This window comes from Elgaria multicarinata, chromosome 2 (genome assembly GCF_023053635.1).
Source record: "Elgaria multicarinata webbii isolate HBS135686 ecotype San Diego chromosome 2, rElgMul1.1.pri, whole genome shotgun sequence".
Taxonomy (NCBI): domain Eukaryota; kingdom Metazoa; phylum Chordata; class Lepidosauria; order Squamata; family Anguidae; genus Elgaria; species Elgaria multicarinata.
The window spans coordinates 26,088,344-26,107,766 of record NC_086172.1 but is presented as its reverse complement, the minus strand read 5'-3'; the positions used below and the strand labels follow the sequence as shown (position 1 = coordinate 26,107,766).

The window sequence follows — 19,423 nt, the reverse complement described above, 5'->3', positions numbered from 1 at the left end:
AAGCTCTAGCAGTCGCCTCTTAGGCCCTATTAAAAAGCTGTACTATACAAAGGGACACCACTTAGTTGAACCCACGGTAAAGGTCTATGTTGCCAAAATAATAGCACATCTTTTGTACGGTGCACCCATATGGGGTGCCTACTACAAAAATGAATTAGAACCTATACAGAACAACTTTTTACGCACTCTCTTGGCAGTGGCACATAATATGTGTGGAGCACTATTAAGTACAGAAATAGGCATCCCCTCCCTGAGAGCTCGTGTACACAAATCTGTCATTCTTTATATGAAAAAGCTCTCCCAGATGCCTGAGCAACACCTGGCAAAAATGTGCTTTTTGGACCTACAGGATAGGGAGGGATGGGTGCGTACTGGTAGAAGTTTGATGTCATCCTATTCACCTCTCTCAGTCACAACCTTACACGACCTACCTGTTCGCCAAATCCGTGATATAATATTCAGTAATGATATTGGGATCGACCTTGAACAGGTTAGGAAATGTAAGTTGGCCATCTGGTATCCTAAGTTCAAGCAGGACCACAAAATGGCTTCATATCTCAAGGAATTAACCTTTTTCCCTGTCAGGTGAGCGTTTACGCAATTTAAGATTTCAACAGATGCCTACGGAACTCCTGAAGGGGAGATATGGTAACTGTCCCATAAGTGAGCATTTATGCATATGTGGAGCAGGCCAAGTTGAGGACTTGGCTCATTATGTTCTTCACTGCCACTTTTATAAATCACCACGGACCAAATTCATCCTCCCCTTTCTAAACTTCCTTGAAGGCCACACGGAAGAGTTCAAAATCAGGTGGTTGCTGGCAGACACAGACAACTTTGTAAGCTACAGGGTGGCCCTATTTGCCCTAGCAGCATTAAAGTTAAGGAGAGCTTTTGTGGCGGGTCTGGATTCTGACCCTGGGTAAGGTAGATAATAACACAAAGAGTATGGCATTGATTCAAGATAACGTGTTTTATTGCTGGTCTATTTTGCTTAATGTGTTAACTTGTCCTACCGTTTCAACGGTTTTAATCAGATTAATGTTTTAATGTTTTATGATGTTGTGATGGCCATTGGCTACAAACAATAAAGAATGAAATACTAGCCCTGATAATTGTGTGCTACCTGCAGTATTCAAGGCAGTGCGCCTGTGTGCACCAGTTCCAGGGGAACATGGGTGGAGGGGTGCTTTTGCACCATGTCCTGCTTGTTCATCCCTGGCTGATGGCCGGTTGGCCACTGTGTGAACAAGAGTGCTGGACTAGATGGACCCTTGGTCTGATCCAGTATGGCACTTTTTATGTTCTTATTACCACAATAGCGTCCCCTAACAGGACGTTGGTGGCATAGATGTGATGGCTGCTTTCACAATGTGCACACTGCTTTCACACTCTACATGCTGCAGAGACATTGCTTTTCCACTATCAGCTGGAAGCAGAATTAAATGACAGTCCCACATAACATTTAAGGTAGCATTATACTCCCCATAGAAGTCCAGCAATGCCCATTTCCATCGGAAAAGCCCTAACTTGTTTTCTCAGCAATGTCCCATACAGGAAAAGCCCCGCTTCTCACTGCAAATGTCCCTTAAATTAGTTGTTCCCTCCATTTCTGTTTGTTTTAAAGTGGTTTCTGGCCCTTTAATAAACTGCTCCCTGTTCAATCACACGGCCACAAGCTTCTCGAATCAGCCCTTAATTAAAGTTACTGTTCCCCTTGCAGTGAGTCATATATCTGGGCCTTTACATATTGGTTTCTCCTTTGCCGCCAGAGCAATTGCTCCTTAATTTTTAATTTTATGTTGACCTTACATATAAAAGAAAAAGTTAATGAGTAACTGTTTTGGCTGCAAAGAGGATACCAGTAATTAAAGTCTCATCCACCCATCTGCCTCCACAGGAAACAGGACCATTTAACAGAAATAACTCAATCAACCCAAAATGGCTAGTGAGAAATTCAGATAAACAAGAATGGATTGGATTAAAAAAGAGATCTGTAGACAGTTGAGCTTCAGCTCATTTATACATACATAATACAAATATGCAAAAACAAGGGCCTTCTTTTACTCACTTTGTTGTAACAACGCTTTCTCCCGCTCAGTCCTCTCACTTTTTTTCCATTCGGCTTGTCTTCTCAGCCATTTTTCCTCCATTTCATCAGAGATGCTATCCTACACACACACACACACACAAACAAATTTGAGTAATTACAAACATATAGATGGCGATGCTCTCTTTTCACCTGCAGATCTTCAGAGCGATGGAGGAGGAGATTGGTTATGAACTAAGAAGGGGAGCGTTCCATCCCAGACAGGGCCGGTGCCAGACTATTTTGCGCCCTAGGCAGGTGAGCTGCTTTCACCTACCTACCCCACCCCCACCCCAGTGTACCTGGGCATGGGATGCCATCTTGCCCACCCAGCCGAAGCGAAGCCAGGACGCTGGGGTGCCCAGCCGGAAGCTGCTCTGGGAGAGCCACTTCCGAGCGCGCCATTCCGAAGCCACCCGCCCGCCCCCCCCCGCCCCAGCGTTCTGGCTTCGCTTCGGTGCCCACCCAGCCGAAGCAAAGCCAGGATGCTGGAGTGGGGGGGGCGGGCGTGGCTTCACTTCTGCTGGGGGGGCACCCAGCCAAAGCGAAACCAGAACAGTGGAGTGGGCGGGCGGCTTCGGAACGGCGCGCCCGGAAGCTGCCCTCTCAGAGCCGCTGTGGGAGAGCGGCTTCCGGGTGCAGCGTTCGGCGCCCCCCTTACCTTGGCGCTCTAGGCGGCCGCCTGAGTGGCCTCTATGGTAGCACCGGCCCTGATCCCAGAACAGCCAGTCACCCTCCTTTTCCAGATGGGACTTAGAACAAAGGGATGTCGGCCTTGGGGAAATACTTTCCAGTTCCACCCTCTTTGATGCAGGCTCTTCTCAAGTTTATGGAGTATTGTGAAAGAAGAAGAACCTCTTCTTAGAAAATTATTAGTGAGTATTCTAATAGTATCTTGGATAAGTTCCCCCCCTTCTTTCTTGCATTTTATTGATGCGTTTTATCTTGTCTTTGTAAAGTGCCCTGGAAGGTCTAGTAAAGGGGAGTTTGTGTTTAAAATAAAATAGTACATTCAAGTCTAGTATTTCCCAAGAAATCTAGAATCATATTATCCAGAGGGGGCACTGCGTTTGCTAGTTTGTTGCAGCAAAAACAACCACAATTCTTGTCTATTTTAGGGTGGGATGGAGATTTTGTGTATTGTGTATTAACACTTTTTAAATTAGGTTTTTATATTGTTGTATTATGTTTATGTTTATTTGTATTATTGTGCTGATTGATTTTGTTCTGATTGATACTGATTTTGAGATGTTGCTTTCTGTTATATTATAGATTTCTGTACTTGTGTGTATAAGTCATCTCAAGACTACTTTTTGTAGTGAGAATTGATGCATACATTTATTTACTTATTGTAGTATCAGTTTTCATATATGCATGTGTATAGATAAACACACACACACATGGATATAAAGGGAGGAAAGATAAGCAATTGGGCCAAATAAGGATGGCCTACAGGTTTGGGGGGGGGCTCCAGGCAGGCTGCCATCAATGGGCCTCTCACCTGCAGCTTACCAGTAATGCCCAAGCAGACAGAGCATTGACCCCCACATGCCAAGACTCATTGGCAAGGCCACTTCAATTATCCAAATAGTAGGCGGGGCTGGCATATGCCAGGAGCAGGGCTGGAAAATTTAAATTAATGATATTTATTTATTTATTTATTGCACTTCTATACCGCTCCCATAGCCAGGGCTCTCTGGGCGGTTTACAGAAATTCTAAAGTTAAGATTAAAACGAGTATACAAAATTTAAAATTCTAAAACACAGAACATACACACATAAAGCATTAAAAACCGTTAAAAACGAAACATGTGGGTGATTAGTTTTTAGATGTGCCGCCATATGCCTGGGCAAAGAGGAAAGTCTTAACCTGGCACCAGAAAGATAGCAGCGTTGGCGCCAGGCAAGCCTCGTCAGGGAGATCGTTCCATAGTCTGGGGGACACCACCGAAAAGGCCCTGTCCCTCGTTGCCACACTCCGAGCCTCTCTCGGAGTAGGCACCTGGAGGAGGACCTTAGATGTTGAACGTAGTGACGATATTCACGTCGGGAGAGGCATTCCATCAGGTATTGTGGTCCCAAGCCATGTAAGGCTTTATAGGTCAAAACCAGCACCTTGAATTGGGCTCAGAAACATACAGGCAGCCAGTGCAAGCAGACCAGAGCAGGTGTTATATGGTCGAACCTTCTGGTTACCGAAATCAATCTGGCTGCTGCATTTTGCACGAGCTGCAGCTTCTGAACCGTCTTCAAAGGCAGCCCTACGTAGAGTGCATTGCAGTAATCTAACTTGGAGGTTACCAGAGCTAGTCCAGGCAAATAGGGCTGGAATTCCTTCGCAAGCCTTCTGGTAGCACTGGTGTCGCCCAGAGAACCGAGTCAGCATGTCTGGAGTCACTGGCATCGCCATTTCAATGACGCTTTCCCATGCCCAGTGTAAGCACATTGATGGCATCATTGAGACGGCAATGCCACTACTCTGGGTGCATGTGGCGCTAGTGCTGAGACACCCCAATCCACCCTTGTTGCCACTGTAGGCAGGCAGTTGGCATGACTTGGCACAACTTTACAAATATTGCACGTACGTACGCACGCACACACATGAAGTGTAACGCCTTATGCATCTGATGAACTAGCCTCTAGTCCATAAAAGCCACAATAAAAACTGTTTGCCTTTAAGATGCATTCATTTTTTTATGAGACTCGTGGTTGTTTAGAGGGACATTAGAGGTACCCTGCCATTTTGGGTGGCAAATTAACTCCTTACCTGGTACACACGAAATGCATTCTTCAGATACTTGTATTCCTTCTGCATCGCAGCTGGAAAGGGAGGGGGGAGGAATAAAATGCACCTTGGCTGTAACAGTCAACTACTGAATCAAACTTTATTTTTTCCTTTGTTTTTCTGAAATGTAAGAGCCTCGTGTGGCGCAGAGCGGTAAAGCAGCAGTTTCTGCAGCTGAAACTCTCTCCATGGCCTGAGTTCGATCCCAGTGGAAGCTGGTTTCAGGCAACCGGCTCGGGTCGACTCAGCCTTCCATCCTCCCAAGGTCGGTAAAATAAGTACCCACTTAGCTGGGGGAAAGGTAATAACGGCCGGGGAAGGCAACGGCAAACCACCCCGCTCTAAGGCCTGCTAAGAAAACGTCAGTGAAAGCTGGCATCCCTCCAAGAGGCAGTAATGACTCAGTGCTTGCACGAGAGGTTCCTTTCCTTTCCTTTTCTGAAATGTAGTGAACAGGCTGCTCATCCAGCAATGTGCCTTCCCCAGAAATTGGTGCGATGTGAGTGGTTTTATTCCATGCTTCTGAAAGGGGTTGAGCCTTCCCACTCTCCCCTTAAAAGAAAATTGAATTAATCCCCTAATTTTAAAAGACATTTCCATTTTTGGAATAAAATATAACTTCCTAGTCAATTTTCCACTCACATATACAATGAAGCTGATAGTGCCCTCGTTACACCCTCAAGTGGTTCCTGAACACCACTAACCCAGGCAGGATCTACACCACTGCTTTAAACCCGTTTATAACAGTAAGGACAACTGTTGGGGCCCAGGACACACTCCATGTACAGTTTTCAAACTATTTTCAAAGTGTCATATGCTGCTTAGTGTAGATCTGGCCGCAATCCTGGGCACTGCAGTATTAAATCACAGGATCATTTCTTCTTCTTGGCTTCATTGATTAATCACTGTTCAAATTCATTGTATCTAGAAGTGTTTCTTTATCATGACCTAAATGTTCATTTACCCAGTCAATGTGAGAATAATTGGAGATACCTATATTCACACCCACCCACCAGCCTGTTTGGACATCATTTTCCCACAGAGGCTGTTGTGTTGTGCTGGGCAGCTGTGAATACCAGTTTGCCATGGCTCGTTGTGTCAGGCAGCAGGGTTGTTTGAGCCCTCAAATAACCCATGGCTTGTTTCAGGGTGATTTGAGAGTTGTCGCAAGACACAAGAAGTGACAATAAGCTGGGCACTGTGCAAAAATGGGCCCAGCATGATGCGACAGCCCCCATGGATAAATTAACTCACGGTGAGCTTCGGGTAATGAGAACCAGGTCAATATTTGTTCATTTTGGCTGACTGATATCTTTCTCCATCTCGTAGTTGCCATCAAAAGCTTCACTCAAAGAAGTCAACAGCTCGTCCCCAATACTGTATTATTGGCTGGCCTAACATTTCTACTGAGTGGTTCTGCAACTGAACTGGTCACCTGAAGGTTTCTAACGTATTACATTCAGTGACATATAGAAGACCATTACCACTAACGCAACCAGCTCTGTCCCTTTCAGTAGGTTTTACATCCAGGGAGATAAGGAATCTCATTGATTATAACTGTTCCACCAGGATTTTGATATTCCCAGTTCATCTGTGTTCTCTCCTCTAATACCACAACTTGGCTTAGAAGCTCCAAGCATACAAATACCTAGAGGTAGGTCCTGTTCAGACAACGTGCTAAGCCATGGTTAGGCTGCTAACCCTTTTGCAGCAAACAGTGAGCGTGTTTAGTCATGGTTAAGGATGGTTCACACGACACACTAAGTCATGGCTCGCCCGACACGCTAAGCCATAATGTTTAGCTCAAAATGCTTAACCACCTTGGCTTAGTGTGTCGTCTGAACAGGGCCATTGTGTTCCATTTTACAAGTCTATATTCTGCTTGCGGGTTTTGCCACTTTAGATTTGATTAGCTTTGCATGCTGGGTACCGACTTTTATCCCATCCCCAGTTGGAGGGCACATATTCAGATTGTCCTTGCCCCTGGAGTTTGTTGTCCTACATCAGCTGCTTCTCAGTTTCTGGCATCTTTCTCCCACAACAAGACAGCTTAAAAGCTGGTCTGGGACCTTTCTTTATTTTACATGGAGGGGGCGATGGGAGGGTGGAGAAGTGCTTGGAGGGTGTAGGCCCTTAACCCTACCCACCCATCCCGTTCTCTGCTTCAAGTCTTGTCCCTCATTCTCCAGCAGCTTTTCCCCAAATGCAAGTGCTTGTCATTTGGAATGGAGAAAGAGCAGGAGGAGAAAGGGTTAAGCACCCTAACCATCCCCATTACTATTTTTCCACTTCCAGTTACCCATTCCTGAAGCAATCGTACACACACGCAACTGTTGAGGTGCTACTGGACAACCATCTGTCAGGGATGCTTTAAGGTGGCTTCCTGCATTGAGCAGGGGGGTTGGACTCGATGGCCTTATAGGCCCCCTCCAACTCTAGTATTCTATGATTCTATGATGCTACACATGCTTGGGTGTAACAGGTAGTTAGGTCCATGGTCATACTCAGCTTCTCTTGTGCAGTCGCCCTCTCGGTCCGCAACTCTTTCTTATATTGCTCTTCCACAGCACACATTTCCGACGCATGAAATGCTTGAATTTCCCTGCAAGGAAAGCGTATTTCCACTGATGTTTGAATTGGTATTGGGAGTAAATCTACCTTTGGTGCCAATGGGAGATTTCCTTTCAAAGTAAATGCCATAAGAACATAAGAAGACCCCTGCAGGATCAGACCAAGGGTCCATCTAGTCCGGCATTCTGTTCACACAGTGGCCAACTAGCTGTCGACTAGGGACCCACAAGCCAGATATGAGTGCAACAGCACCCTCCTGTCCATGTTCCCCAGCCACTGGTGTACATACTGCTTCTGATACTGGAGGTAGCACATAGCCATCACAACTAGTAGCCATTGAGGAGGGTTTTTCATGAGGAGGGTAGCAGAGGAGCAAAGGATTAACAAGCCTCTCCCCCAAAAATTCTCTCACCCCACTCTTGCTACTATTTGCATAATTTAAAAATGTGCATGTTAAATGCAAGGACATATTTAACATCGTATGTAGTATGGTCCTAAGCATCAAAACATTTGCTTGGGAGGAATTTCCATTGATCTCATTTGGGCTTACTTGTTAGTAAACATCCATAGTACAGGGCTGCAAGCCCCATTCTGTTTACGTCCCCTTGCAAAGACATAAAACAGGTTAGGTTGCTTGCTGTGATCCTCTGACCATGGGATTGGGGAGGGTATACAAACAAAGCTTAGAATAAAGGCTATAAAATAAAGTTGTTGCACACAAGAATAGCCAGACCTAATTTTTTTTTCATGTTCCTCTTGCATCTCATTGCATTTTTCTTCCATATCTTTCTCCAGCTATGAAAAGAGAGAGAAGTACTTCTTTAATAAAGAATAAACTTTCTTTTTTTAAAAAAATCTTTTATTAGTACATAAAATGATATACAACATGTCATTATACAACACAATCAATGTACACACACATTCAATTATATTGAATGGGTTTGTGTATATTGGTTACTCAGCAAAACGTGTGAACTATATTGTTTATTCGGCAAGACACCCACCATAACATCACATATAAATATCTAAGAATGTATTAAATATTAAATAGGCATAAGAACAAATTTTACATGTTTTCCAACACCAATTCTTTATAAAAACAGCAGAACAAGAATCTATATTAATTTCTATACCAGGATTATTTTTCCAATATTATTGCAATATTCATAATCTATACCATGATTATTCTTCCAATATTCAATAAAAGGTTACCATTCCTCCATACATTTGGAAGCCTTTTGACTACCATCCCTCAATCTAATTACCTCACTGATTTTCAGTAATTGTGCAAATTGCCAAAGTTTAATAAACTTTAAGAACAAACTTTCATAAGGGGAATCCTTTTTACAGGATCCTTTGATGCAGGTTAATTGCACATGGAACTTCTTTCACAGACAGACAAGCTCACCAGACAGACACAGACACGCACACCCTATCTCCATGCTGGTTCTTTAGACTTATCTGATAGCAGCACCCTCTTTGCACCAGAAAAGCATTTCGCCCAGCCTGAGAACAATTGCTTTTCAGGAGAGGCCATGACAATCCCTACCCAGCCCAGGGTTGCCCTCAAAATAGTTCAAGTCTCTTAAGTTGCCAGCAGAGGACACCTCCCCCTCCACCGCTCACGTGACTCACTTGCTTGTGTGTGGCTTGGTGATCTCGGCGCAATTGCTCCATCATAGCGGTGAGCTCAGAAATCTGCTCCACTAAGTCAGCGATAACATCCTCCCTGCAAGACATTGGGTCTGCACAATGAAACACTGTGGCAAATTAAGGGGAGGGGGGCCTTAGCTCAGTGATAACAGCTTTGCATGCAGAACATCTCAAGTTTGATTCCCAGCACCTCTAGGTTGGCTAGAAAAATCTCCTGCCTAAAAACCTGGACAGCCGCAATCACTCAGTCTCAGCAACACTAAGGTGACCCTATGAAAAGGAGGACAGGGCTCCTGTATCTTTAACAGTTGTATTGAAAAGGGAATTTCAGCAGGTGTTATTTGTATATATGGGGAACCTGGTGAAATTTCCTCTTCATCACAACAGTTAAAGCTGCAGGTGTCCTGCCCTCTTTTAAATCTGGTCACTCTAGTATAGCTCCTGCAGCTTTAACTGTTGTGATGAAGAGGGAATTTCACCAGGTTCTCCATATATACAAATGACACCTGCTGAAATTGCCTTTTCTATGCAACTGTTAAAGATACAGGAGCCCTGTCCTCCTTTTCATAGGGTCACCCTAAGCAACACTGGGTCAAGATGGACCCATGGGCTGACTCTGTAGGAGATGGTCTAGCCAGGGCTTTCCTGCATTAAGCAGAGGGTTATATCAGTCTTCCTCAAAATGGCACCCTCCAGATGTTTTGGATGACAACTCTCATTGACCACACTGGGGCTGATGGGAGCTGTAGTTTAAAACATCTGGAGGGCATCCTGTAGGGGAAGTCTGGAGTAAATGGTATAAAAAGGCCCAGTCCAACTCTGGAATATCATGATCGTCGTCATCTCTAGACCACCCAATTGATGAAGCTCTCTGGACGGTTTACAACAATTTATAAAATAATACAATTCTATGACAACAGTGACTCTGGAACATCCAGAAGATTAGATGATCCAACCCAAATTGCTGACTGGTGGTAAGTTCAAGTAAGCCCCTGGCAAAGAATGGAACAGCTAAGAGCCCTCTGGCTCATGTAGCAGCTTTGGAGGCTTCAATACAGGAGGGACAAGCAGACAATCAAACCATTCCAAAGAAGCAAGTTCTCTCAGGGGTAGACTGTCACCCATCTCTTCCCGCTCAGATAATCAGTGTTCACGTTTAAATAGACAGGCGTGACTGTTACATACAGGCCTGTATGATGTAGGGCTGGTTCACACATATTGTGCTTGAGGTGATATGAAAAATCAGTTTGTGGCATTAGATCTATAACAACTGAGGTCTAAGCTACACAGTATGTTAGATACAGATGATCCTAACTTTTTGTTTTAGCTTCAAGTAATTATGTGGGGCTCTGATCTGGATTGGGACCAACACACATGGATGGGTGGAGTTTAAATCTTCCCGTCCACCTGATTTCCCCCTTAAATTTGCACACACAAGCACCCCGCAAGGAGACTAAAAAAAGGGGGAAATGCCGTTGGCATCAATTGAGGTTTTGTTTTTTGTATTTTTAGCAAATTTGCGGAGGGAAGTGAAGTGGTGGGAAGATTTATGGTTCCCTTATCTATGCATGCTAGTCCCAATCTGGATCAGGGCCCTGCACACTTATTTGAAGGTAAAAAAAAGTTTGGATCATCTGTATGCTATGCATTTAATGTATTTGAATAAACAAAGTCCAGCTAATAAAGATTCTGAATGAAGAATAAATATCTCCAAATGGCACAAAAGATAGGAATACATACAACCTTCTGAACTAATCTTTACCTCCTCTGCCAATTTTATATGCATTTACAGAGGGGTAGCCATATTAGACTGTCACTTTAAAAACAAAAAGGAGTTTTGTGACACCTTTTAACAACTAACCTTAACCTTTTGTGGACTAGAGCCCATTTCATCAGTTGCATTAAGTGTGTGTGTGTGTGTGTGTGTGTGTGTGTAAATGTACCCACCCACCCACAGGGCATATTTCACAGACAGGAATAGAGTCAAAATGATTAACAATAGATCTCAATGGCCATGAAATAGCACAGGTACAGTATCCATTTCTAATAAAAACCGGCACAAAGGTTATTAATAACAGTAACAATCTGTGATAACACAACCCTTCTAGCTTTTCTATGTTAATTTAATAACTCTAGTGGGGGAGAAAACCATGGTCCAGATTGAGTTCTTAATGAATAGAATCAAACCTGCTGATAAATTCTAATTCAGCAATTTCATGCTGGAATCTCCTTGTTAAGTTCTTCTGTTGACTAATGGTGACATTCAGGTCAGCAACAGAGTAAGCCTTGTAGATAGAAATGTTCTCCCATTCTTTGCAATGTTCTCTTCAAACCTATCCATCTACTAACTGAGGAGACACTTCAAACAACTGATAAAATGGGCTCTAGTCCATGAAAACGTACAGTATGGCTACATAAGGAGTGGTTACCTCCAGGAAGAATTCCAACTAACTAAAGAACAGCTGCACTTGAATAAGAATTACATGAGAACCACCATTAGTGGGTCAGCAAATAGGTATTCAGGCATCTCCTTTGGAAGAGGATACCAGTCAGGGGTGAAATCCCTGCTTTGCCATGCTTGTAGGGATACAACTGAGGTTTACTGTTATGCTGATAATTACAGCTTGTTCCCACTATATGTCATACTGTCCTGTTAAAATTCTTCTCTATTTTTCTGCACGCCCCTAAACAAGGAAATCTACAGTAGACAATTACTAGTCCAAAGCTGATTTGTGTATGTGGTGTGTGTGTGTGTGTGTGAGAGAGAGAGAGAGGGTGAGGAATTGACTAGACAACAACTGAACCAATGCCTAACTTAACAAGGCCTCAGACTCTCCTCTGGACAATAATTCTCTGTTGCCAGGGTAACGATGCTCAATGACTTACTGTGCGCGGTCCTGTCAAAATAGATATTGGAAGAAGGGATCAAATTAAAGTGCTGCAAGGGAGTGGTGGAGGGAAATGGTGAAGATGACACATTTAGTAACTGTTTTGATTGCAATCCAAGAAAGGAGCTGGTGGTGGTGGGATCAGTACTTACGTTTCAAGCTGAGGTGGAGTGCTACAGAGAGGGTTAAAAGAGAAAGAGAGAGAGAGAGATATGCTGTTTAAGGCACCATTACAGTCACTCAACATATTCACATTACAAAGCAGTTGTTATCAAAGGGCTGATCCAGCTTTCCCCAACCTGGCACCCTTCAGATGTGTTGGACTACAACTCCCATTGGACTTGCTGGCTGGGGATGAAGGAAATTGCAATCCAACACAGCTGGAGGACGTAAGGTTGGGGAAAGTGGGACTGATTTATACTTGTGTTTGCCTGTTTCACATATAGACTGAATTCTGCAGATTAGCGTGACTTTGCAAAATCTGCAATTACTTGTCTTGAGACAAAGCCTATACAGGAATGTAATTACCACACCCTACAGGCTGGATGTGAGTGATAAATAGCAGCACAGTATCACGACCATACTGGGGTTGTTCATGTGAGAATTCCTGGATATAGAGAGGACATATATTCAGCAGAAGCATGAAGCAAGCTCTCAAATATTTGAGACAAGTCATTACATTTTCTTGATGAAATTGTGGAATGAATAATGTTTTATTTAGATTTCCAGGCAGCCACATCCCAAAAGCTGTCTCATAGAAAAAACACAGCACAAAAAATCTCCAGCAAAATGCTTTGGCTTCGACTTAGAATGCCCTTCAACAAACAGATCCAACCCAATCAAATGTCATCATATTAAAGATTTCTTTGCCATTTTCAAGTTGAACCCTGAAGGCTAAACATTGTGTAGGAAGTTAATGAAACAGTCACTCTTCAAACAAACAAGGCAATTTTCTAAGCAGATGTAAGTATAAGCTGGGGTCTGTCATGGATGTCAGGGGTGCTGCGGTTAAAGTTAGTGCTTTTTGGATTCATTGGGCTCATGTGGTTGACTTTCTGCATGGGCTGATGTTTGGAGTTTGATTGCAAATATATTATGTAACAATAAAAAACTATGTGGGTGAGACACAGAGATAAAATCAATTAGAGGCATCTCATTGGCCCCATTCAGAAGACACTTTAAACCACGGTGGTCAAGCCAGAAAGCTGGGCCGTGTTCAGAAGACGCTTCAACCATGGTGAATAAGGCTTTTTGGCTTAACCACCATGGTTAAAGCCGTGGTTTAAGGTATCTTCTGAACACAGCCTGACTTTCTGGCTTAACCTCCATGGTTAAAGCCATAGTTTAAGGTGTCTTCTGAATTGGGCCACTGTCTGTGTAGGTGATTTCCAAGGGGGTGGCACCTCTTTGTAGATGATTCCTTCAAAATGCTGCAGCAAGAGAGTGACTTATAACTGCCCTAAATTAATATTGCAGGTTAGAGATGGGGCTATAGCTGGTTTGGATTTCAGCCAAAGCTCCCTCAGAGGAAACAGCCCTCAGGTTGCAGCGAAGTCAATCTACTTAAATTGCCCTCTCAGGAGTCCTGCCAACACCACATCTAATCCTCAATTGCATGCAGAAAACTTGTGGTCCATTGACTTGTGTGCAGCTATGTAAAATTTTACTATATACAAAATTTATATGCTGCTCTATATCTAATTTTCCACACAGCAGGAAAAAAGTCAAATACAAAAGAATAAAAATATTTAAAATAAAGTTGTACCAACAAAGCCACTTAAAAACTACAAAAAAGAAAAAAAGAAAGGATCTTAGAAAGAGCAGAACTTCAGTTTTTGATGCTACTTTTTGTTTTAGGGAGGACCTGCTGGCATCAAATCACAGTTGTTCTAAAATTCTAGATTTTTCCACTGATTTTTATGGGCAGTTCTTACTTTTGATAAAGGGCAGGTAAAATAAAAGTTCTGTTTTGAAACTGGAAATTGGTTCTCTGTGTTAGTCTACTTATATTTATTTATTTATTGCATTTCTATACCGCCCAATAGCCGAAGCTCTCTGGGCGGTTCACAAAATTAAGACCATTCAAAGTATAAAACAACAGTATAAAACCATAATATAAAATACAATATAAAAGCACAAGCAAGATAAAAACAGCAGCAATGCAAAAAATACAAAGTTAAAACATCAAAGTTAAAATTAATTTATAGACTGTTAAAATACTGGGAGAATAAAAAGGTCTTCACCTGGCATCTAAAAGAATATAGTGTAGGTGCCAGGCAAACCTCCTTAGGGAGCTCATTCCACAGCTGGGGTGCCACAGCAGAGAAGGCCCTCCTCCTGGTAGCCACCTGCCTCACTTCCTTTGGCAGGGGCTTGAGGAGAAGGACCCCTGAGGATGACCTTAGGGTCCAGGCAGGTACATATGGGAGAGGTGTTCCTTCAGATAGCCAGGCCCCAAGCCGTTTAGGGCTTTAAATGTTAATAAGTCAATGATCTAAGAGCCCCATTTGATCCTGGCCTCTTCTGCTACCTTACACAACATTTTTCTGGAAATTAAGACAGGATTTGTCTGAGAGCTGAAACACCAGCAGGAAGTGGGAATCCACTCTCATGCAGTCCTGGTAGGCAGTCCGAAAGATCGCCAGCTTGGAACCTTTTGTGCTTAAAATGCCTGCTGTGGGGCATATTGGGACTGTTGTCAACCTGCTGCCTGGGTTTTATATGCTAAAAGGCCTTAGTTTCATCTCGAAGCAAATAAAATAGAGAGTCCTTAACAGAAGTGAGCTGTTCTCCTAACAGTATCTGGGGCCCAGGCATTTACAATTGCAATGGCACAAGAGAAGACATTCATGAGTGGAACCACATTGATAGACCCAGAGAGAGATTTCAAGTAATGTGCCAAGGGTTAAAAGATGGCTTCTCTGCCAAAGGGTGGCTACATGCCAGATTTGCATTCCTTAATGATGGACACCATGTCCTAGCAAAGGGAAAAACTTTCAGCCAATGGAGCTTCGAATGTAACCTATGACTCATTGAAACTGTGCACCTTAACTTGAAAATTGAATGTAACTTAACTTGCTAATCCAGAACTGACCAATAGAAGGGTTAGAAAGAGCCGAACACCCTCTTGTAGTCAGGGCCTTTATATACTGTGAGATCCCTTTGTTCTTGGTGCCTCCATTTTGTTTAACTGGAGAGCACCCCCATACTGCAGTATCGGAAGTAAATGGATTAAGAGCATTCTCCAGCCTCGTGCGTTTGATTGGCTACTAACACGCCGGGGTAGTGAGCCTTTAACCCCTGGTTGAGGGACAACATCACTATATGCTACAGAAATTGATGTGGAACTGCTACTAATCTAAATGCTGTCCATTGTAAGCAGGCACAGAGATCTTGGCTACATATAGGATCAGTGGGTCACAGGAAACAGATCCCACCGTTTCATGAATACACCTGCCCAAGCATTAAGATCCATTGTTTCATTTATATCCCACCTTTTTTTCCTTCTTACAGAACTCAAAGTGGTGTACATAACCCTCCTCCTCTCTATTTTATCCTCATAACATCAACCCTGTGAGGTAGGTTGGGCTGAGAGTCTGTGACTGGCCCAAAGTCACCCTGTGGGCTTCCATGGCTGGGTGGGGACTAGAACCTGGATCTCCCGAATCCCTAACCACTACACCCACTGGCTCTCCTCTGCATCCCATCACAGGGAGTTGTCCATTATGCGGAGATGGCCTTCCTGACTGTGGCACCCCAGTTATAGAATGTCCTCTCCTTGGAAACACAGCAGGCATTTATATTGGCTTCAGTTCATCACCAAGTTAAGAACTGGTTCTTAGTTAGGAACAGTGGTTCCAATTTATAATTGCTGATTCTATATACCGGATTGTGAATAGTTCAATAGTATGTTTCTGAATAATTTTAATTGATTGGAATGCACCCTGAGTTCTATTGATATGGAGCAGGTTATAAGTATTTTAATAAAATAAACATATGCAGTTAAGCCTGGGCATATCAATGTTAAAAGGGGTTTACATTATCATCATCATAATTTCATCAATTTTCATCATCGATTTTTAACCACCACAATTGTATTATAACAGCAACAATAACATAAATACAAAAATTGTTTTGTTATCATCATCATGATCATCATCATCATTATTGTTTCTTGTTACTCCTCTAGAAAATCACATCATTTCGACATTGCTTGCCATTGTATAAGATTACCTGGGCACAATGGACTTGAAAGGTTCTTCAGAAGGTTTTTTCCTCTCAAAGAATTCCTCCCCCAGAGTGACGTCAATATATTCTTTACTGTGAGTCATAGTAAAACCAGGAATGACCTCATCTTCAAACTCCTTTGATATCTGAGTGAAAAGAGGCTGAACTTTAGAATCCTAAAGTTGAAAATCCAAACCAATGATATGCTCCCTAAAAAGAAATCTCAGGCTGACTGTGTCCTGTTTACATGTGGGTCATGCCCTAAGCCAGGTTGGCAGTCCAAATCCTCTCCGTGAATTTCCAGCAAGGTATCGCAAAGCAGAAGTGTAGTGTGGTATTGTGGTAGGTGAATTGCATGTTGGGGGTTGTAGTAGAGGCATGGAGGGGAGCGGGGAGGATAAAGTAGCGTTTAAGAAGATGTCTCTGGTGTCTTAAGATTCTTTCAATACAACATGTAGTCCGGTCAGTCTATAGTCGGTTGCCAAGGGGTCGTAGAGCCAAGCGTCAAAGCAGTCAGTGAGTGTCCAGAAAAGCAGTATCAGCAGCATTGCCAAGGGTCTAGGAATCAGAGTCATGATGCAGCCAGATCAAGAAACCAAGGAAACAGACGGTTTGCCTTCAGTGAGGTATGCCTGGGCCTGGTCTGATTTATAGCCGGCTGTTAATTAGCTCAGCTAGGTCATCAAGGCTGGGTGTGATACTTAAGTGCTTTCTCCTGCCATGATTGGTTTTTCCTCCTTCCCCGTTTGCTTTTTCTCAGCTGCACCGGCTGAATTACATCCCTCTCCACCTCCTGCAACTCAGGCATCTCTGGCATGCAGCCCGATGTGCCAAGCTGCTCTTCTGCCTCCTGCACTCGAGAAATCTCTGAAACACTGTCGGTCAGGGGGGCCTCCACCCCTCCCTGTGCCTCTGGCTGTGGCACCATGAGTTGGCTCTCTTCCTCAGAGGACTCTCCTTTGAGGTGAGGCATAACACTCTGATGCAGTTTTATAGGACACACTAGTTTAAGAGGGCTACTTAATTGGCTAAAAACATAGTCTGAGGGGAGAGGAGGTACACCAAATAGGTGAAGGGATACTTTTTATTACAACAGTTTCATTGAATAAGAGAATACAATTTTTCAACCTATACAGATCTTAGCTTCAGGGTGCTGCCATAGTCTCAACACAAGAGTACTGCAATGTGATCTATATTAGGCTGCTCTTATAGAATCATAGAATAGCAGAGTTGAAAGGGGCCTACAAGGCCATCGAGTCCAACCCCCTGCTCAATGCAGGAATCCACCCTAAAGCATCCCTGACAGATGGTTGTCCAGCTGCCTCTTGAACGCCTCTAGTGTGGGAGAGCCCACAACCTCCCTAGGTAACTGATTCCATTGTCGCACTGCTCTAACAGTCAGGAAGTTTTTCCTGATGTCCAGCTGGAATCTGGCTTCCTTTAACTTCAGCCCATTATTCCGTGTCTTGTACTCTGGGGGGATCGAGAAGAGATCCTGGCCCTCCTGTGTGTGACAACCTTTCAAGTAATTGGAGAGTGCTATCATGTCTCCCCTCAATCTTCTCTTCTCCAGGCTAAACATGCCCAGTTCTTTCAGTCTCTCTTCATAGGGCTTTGTTTCCAGACCCCTGGTCATCCTGGTTGCCCTCCTCTGAACACGCTCCAGCTTGTCTGCGTCCTTCTTGAATTGTGGAGCCCAGAACTGGACGCAATACTCTAGATGAGGCCTAACCAGGGCCGAATAGAGAGGAACCAGTACCTCACGCGATTTGGAAGCTATACTTCTATTAATGGTCTACTTCTGAGCACATCACCACAATGTTCCAATCTCTGAACTGGTTCCTTTTTGTTTCTTGGCCACAATTTGCTGACGATGTATATAGGACCTAAAGATGTATATAGGATCTCTCCCTGAAATTGGACACTGCGTAAGTCACACGGTCATTTGCAAGGAAAGAACCAGTTAAAACTTCTTTCATATTGCAAATGCAATCTAAATTCTTAAAATGACAATAATAGAAGTTAAAAAATAAGGAAGGATTTATTTGACTCACATCTCGAGGCTCCCTGCTTCTTAGTGGATGCACATAAGTTTTGGCAGAAAATTTCACTCTGGAAGAAAAAGATAAGGTTACTTAAAAACAACAACAATTTTGCCTAGCCTATCAAAAATAGAATCTGACTTGATGACAGTTTCCTGCACAAAATGCTTTCCCCCGAAACTTATTTCAGAAGAGAATGCTTAATAGAATGCATAAGAGAGAATTAATTTCTGATATAAACACAAGTTACCTTTGAGCAACCCACAATAGCAGGTGTGGTGTGAGTGTTGCCTTTCAGGTTTTTAAAATGAAGACTACAAAAATATCATTATTTGTTATTTTTCCTATTAAGAACTAAGATTCCCCCCATCATTTCCCATCAATAGTTGCTTATTTGTACAGAGTTACATTTTTGTGCTGTTCAAAAATTTATTTACATTTTTGTTAGAGAGGTATAATGTGGGTCATAAATTTCAGTCCATTCATAAGGCTAACTGTTCTTCCTTCAAGGTTTGCACAACAAGCATGTTCAACGAAAGGCTGGTGACATCATTTGGTTTATCAATAGTGCCAAAGCAATGAGGGTCTTGAGAAACAGGTGGAATTTTCCTTAGAACATCGACTCAGGTGAAGCATTTCACAAAAAAATTTTTGGGGAGGGGGAACACGGTTTAATTTTTGTGCTGCATTGCTGTATGAGTAATTTTATTATGCTGTATTCAGTTTTAAGTGGTTTAGTTTTGTCTGAAAGCCACTCCTCAGTACCACTACTTGAGTGGTCAAAGCAAGATATCAAGCCAACAAAATCTTAAGGTGAAGGGAAAATACGTCTAGGACAGCTTGAACAAGAACTGGGCTGGGAGAGAAGCCAAAGGAGTTTGAACAGTTACTTCACACGGAGCATGGCTCTTGTGACATATACAAACATAGTAATGATAGTGACATTGCTGGCATCCTCCTGGTTTCAGTCACGTATAACTGTGCATAACTTCCTAAGAAAAGGGAGGGAAGCTTTAACATCTTTTTCTACGCTCTTCTTCCTTCATGGTAGCTTTCTGGGCTGGACAGCTAAAGAACATGAGTTTTCCTACTTGTGAAGGGCACATGACAACACATGGGATTATTTATTTATGTATTTATCCTTATGATTTATTAATGTATAGATGTA

The 19,423-nt window shown here is 43.0% G+C and overlaps 1 protein-coding gene across 1 annotated transcript in view; it reads right to left on the bottom strand.

Annotated features, from left to right (window-relative positions):
* FLACC1 (flagellum associated containing coiled-coil domains 1) overlaps positions 1-19,423 on the bottom strand; it is a 36,048-nt gene that overhangs the window by 9,715 nt on the left and 6,910 nt on the right. The window contains exons 3-10 of the mRNA XM_063115886.1: positions 18,268-18,325; positions 16,220-16,359; positions 12,139-12,159; positions 9,081-9,174; positions 8,179-8,240; positions 7,379-7,476; positions 4,857-4,909; positions 2,072-2,171 (exon numbers count right to left, since the gene is read on the bottom strand). Of these exons, the coding sequence (XP_062971956.1) occupies positions 2,072-2,171; positions 4,857-4,909; positions 7,379-7,476; positions 8,179-8,240; positions 9,081-9,174; positions 12,139-12,159; positions 16,220-16,359; positions 18,268-18,325 (626 nt within the window). The remainder of the gene's footprint in view (positions 1-2,071; positions 2,172-4,856; positions 4,910-7,378; positions 7,477-8,178; positions 8,241-9,080; positions 9,175-12,138; positions 12,160-16,219; positions 16,360-18,267; positions 18,326-19,423) is intronic.